General features: G+C 62.2%; 1 protein-coding gene across 1 annotated transcript in view; it reads left to right on the forward strand.

Moving 5' to 3' along the window:
* Positions 1–1,694, forward strand: part of KIF19 (kinesin family member 19) — a 27,623-nt gene that overhangs the window by 21,597 nt on the left and 4,332 nt on the right. The window contains 3 exon segments of the mRNA XM_015570508.1: positions 195–360; positions 1,200–1,374; positions 1,559–1,691. Of these exon segments, the coding sequence (XP_015425994.1) occupies positions 195–360; positions 1,200–1,374; positions 1,559–1,691 (474 nt within the window).

Consider the following 1,694-nt stretch of genomic DNA (forward strand, 5'->3'; position numbering starts at 1 on the left):
CAGCAGGGGGAGCAGCGTTTTAGGAGCCGGCTCTGTCAGCGGCATGTGGTGAGAGAGGCTGTGGGGTGGGAGGCAAGGCCACTGCTGTCACCCAGAAGCCCTGGGGGTGGGGGAGAGAGAGAAAGGAGGACCGCAGGCCGGCCCGGCCCCTGGGGTGACTGTACCTGCTCTGCCCTGCCCCGCGCTCCTCGCAGGTGAAGCAGAATCTGCTCAGCGTTTCCTACCACATCGCCCAGTACACCAGCATCATCGCCGACCTGCGGGGCGAGATCCAGCGGCTCAAGTGCAAGATTGATGAGCAGGGAGGGCGAGGCCAGGCCCGGGGACGGCTGGAGCGGGGCGACATTCGCCACATCCAAGGTGTGTGTGTGTGTCGGCGGGAGGGGGGCTGTCTGTGTTAGTGGGAACCCGTCTCCCTCAGCCCTTGCAGGCTGTCTCAGATGGCCCTGGGGTCAGACTCTGGCTGGGTAGCCGTGCTAGTCACTCCACCGCTCTGAGCCTTCGCTGTAAAGTGGAATCGTGATCGCTGAAGATTGGGGGGATCACACGAGTGAGGGACACAGGAGCATTTAGCTGCGTAGGACCTCACCCTCCACGCCACAGTGTAGGGGTGCAAGGCCGAGCCCGGCATCACCAGAAGGGGCACCGCCTACATTCTCTTGTAGACTTAAGTTTGCCACGATGGTTTGCCACCTGGTGGCAGTAACGTGTCTAAGGGGCACTTTTTAAAAATTGATTTCAGAGAAGAAGGGAGAGGGAGAAAGATAGAAACATCAATGATGAGAGAGAATTATTAATCAGCTGCCTCCTGCATTCCCCCTACTGGGGATTGAGCCTACAACCTAGGCATGTGCCCTGACAAGGAATCAAATCCTGACCTCCTGGTTCATAGGTCGATGCTCAGCCACTGAGCCACGCCGGCTGGGCTAAAAGGCACCTTTCAATAGCTGACACAAAGGTGCTGTAAGAGCTAGTGGGAGCCTGGTTCATACAGAGGGGCTGGGGGTCACCTCTGAGCCACAGCCTGAAGACTCAGGGCAGTGCCGGAGGAGGTAGCAATCCAGGAGGTCGTTCTAGAGGCGGTGGCTGGACAGAAAGTGGTTTGGGAAGAAAGGGCGGGGAGGGCCCCTAGCGGGGCTCGACTTGCCTGGCCAGAAGCCTCTCTCCTCACTGAGCTCCCCACACCCATCCATGGGCAGCTGAGGTCCAGCAGCACCGCGGGCAGGAGGAGCAGGCCAACATGGGGCAGCTGCGGGAGCAGCTCATCAGCGCTTTCCAGGAGCAGATGGACGTGCGGCGCCGCCTGCTGGAGCTGGAGAACCACGCCATGGAGGTGCAGATCGACACCTCCCGCCACCTGCTCACCATCGCCGGGTAAGCACACACATCACCCCCCCCCCCCCCGGAACCCCCCCCCCGCAACACACATACACACACCGCCCCGACCCTCCTGTCCCACCCCTGGGCCCGGGACAGGGGGCTCCGGCTGTAGCTGCTCACTGTGCCCTGTTCCCCATGGCCCGATCCACGTCTCCCCGTGGGGATGGGGCCGAGGCAGCTGGGAGCAGGAGAAGTCACGCAGGGCGCTCAAATGGCGGGAGGAGCAGCGGAAGGAATCCTACACCAAGGACGACAGCGAGAAGGACTCGGACACGGGCGAGGACCCGCCCGACATCGTGGAGCCGCCGGAGGTG

Source organism: Myotis davidii, unplaced genomic scaffold, assembly GCF_000327345.1.
Source record: "Myotis davidii unplaced genomic scaffold, ASM32734v1 scaffold172, whole genome shotgun sequence".
Taxonomy (NCBI): Eukaryota; Metazoa; Chordata; class Mammalia; order Chiroptera; family Vespertilionidae; genus Myotis; species Myotis davidii.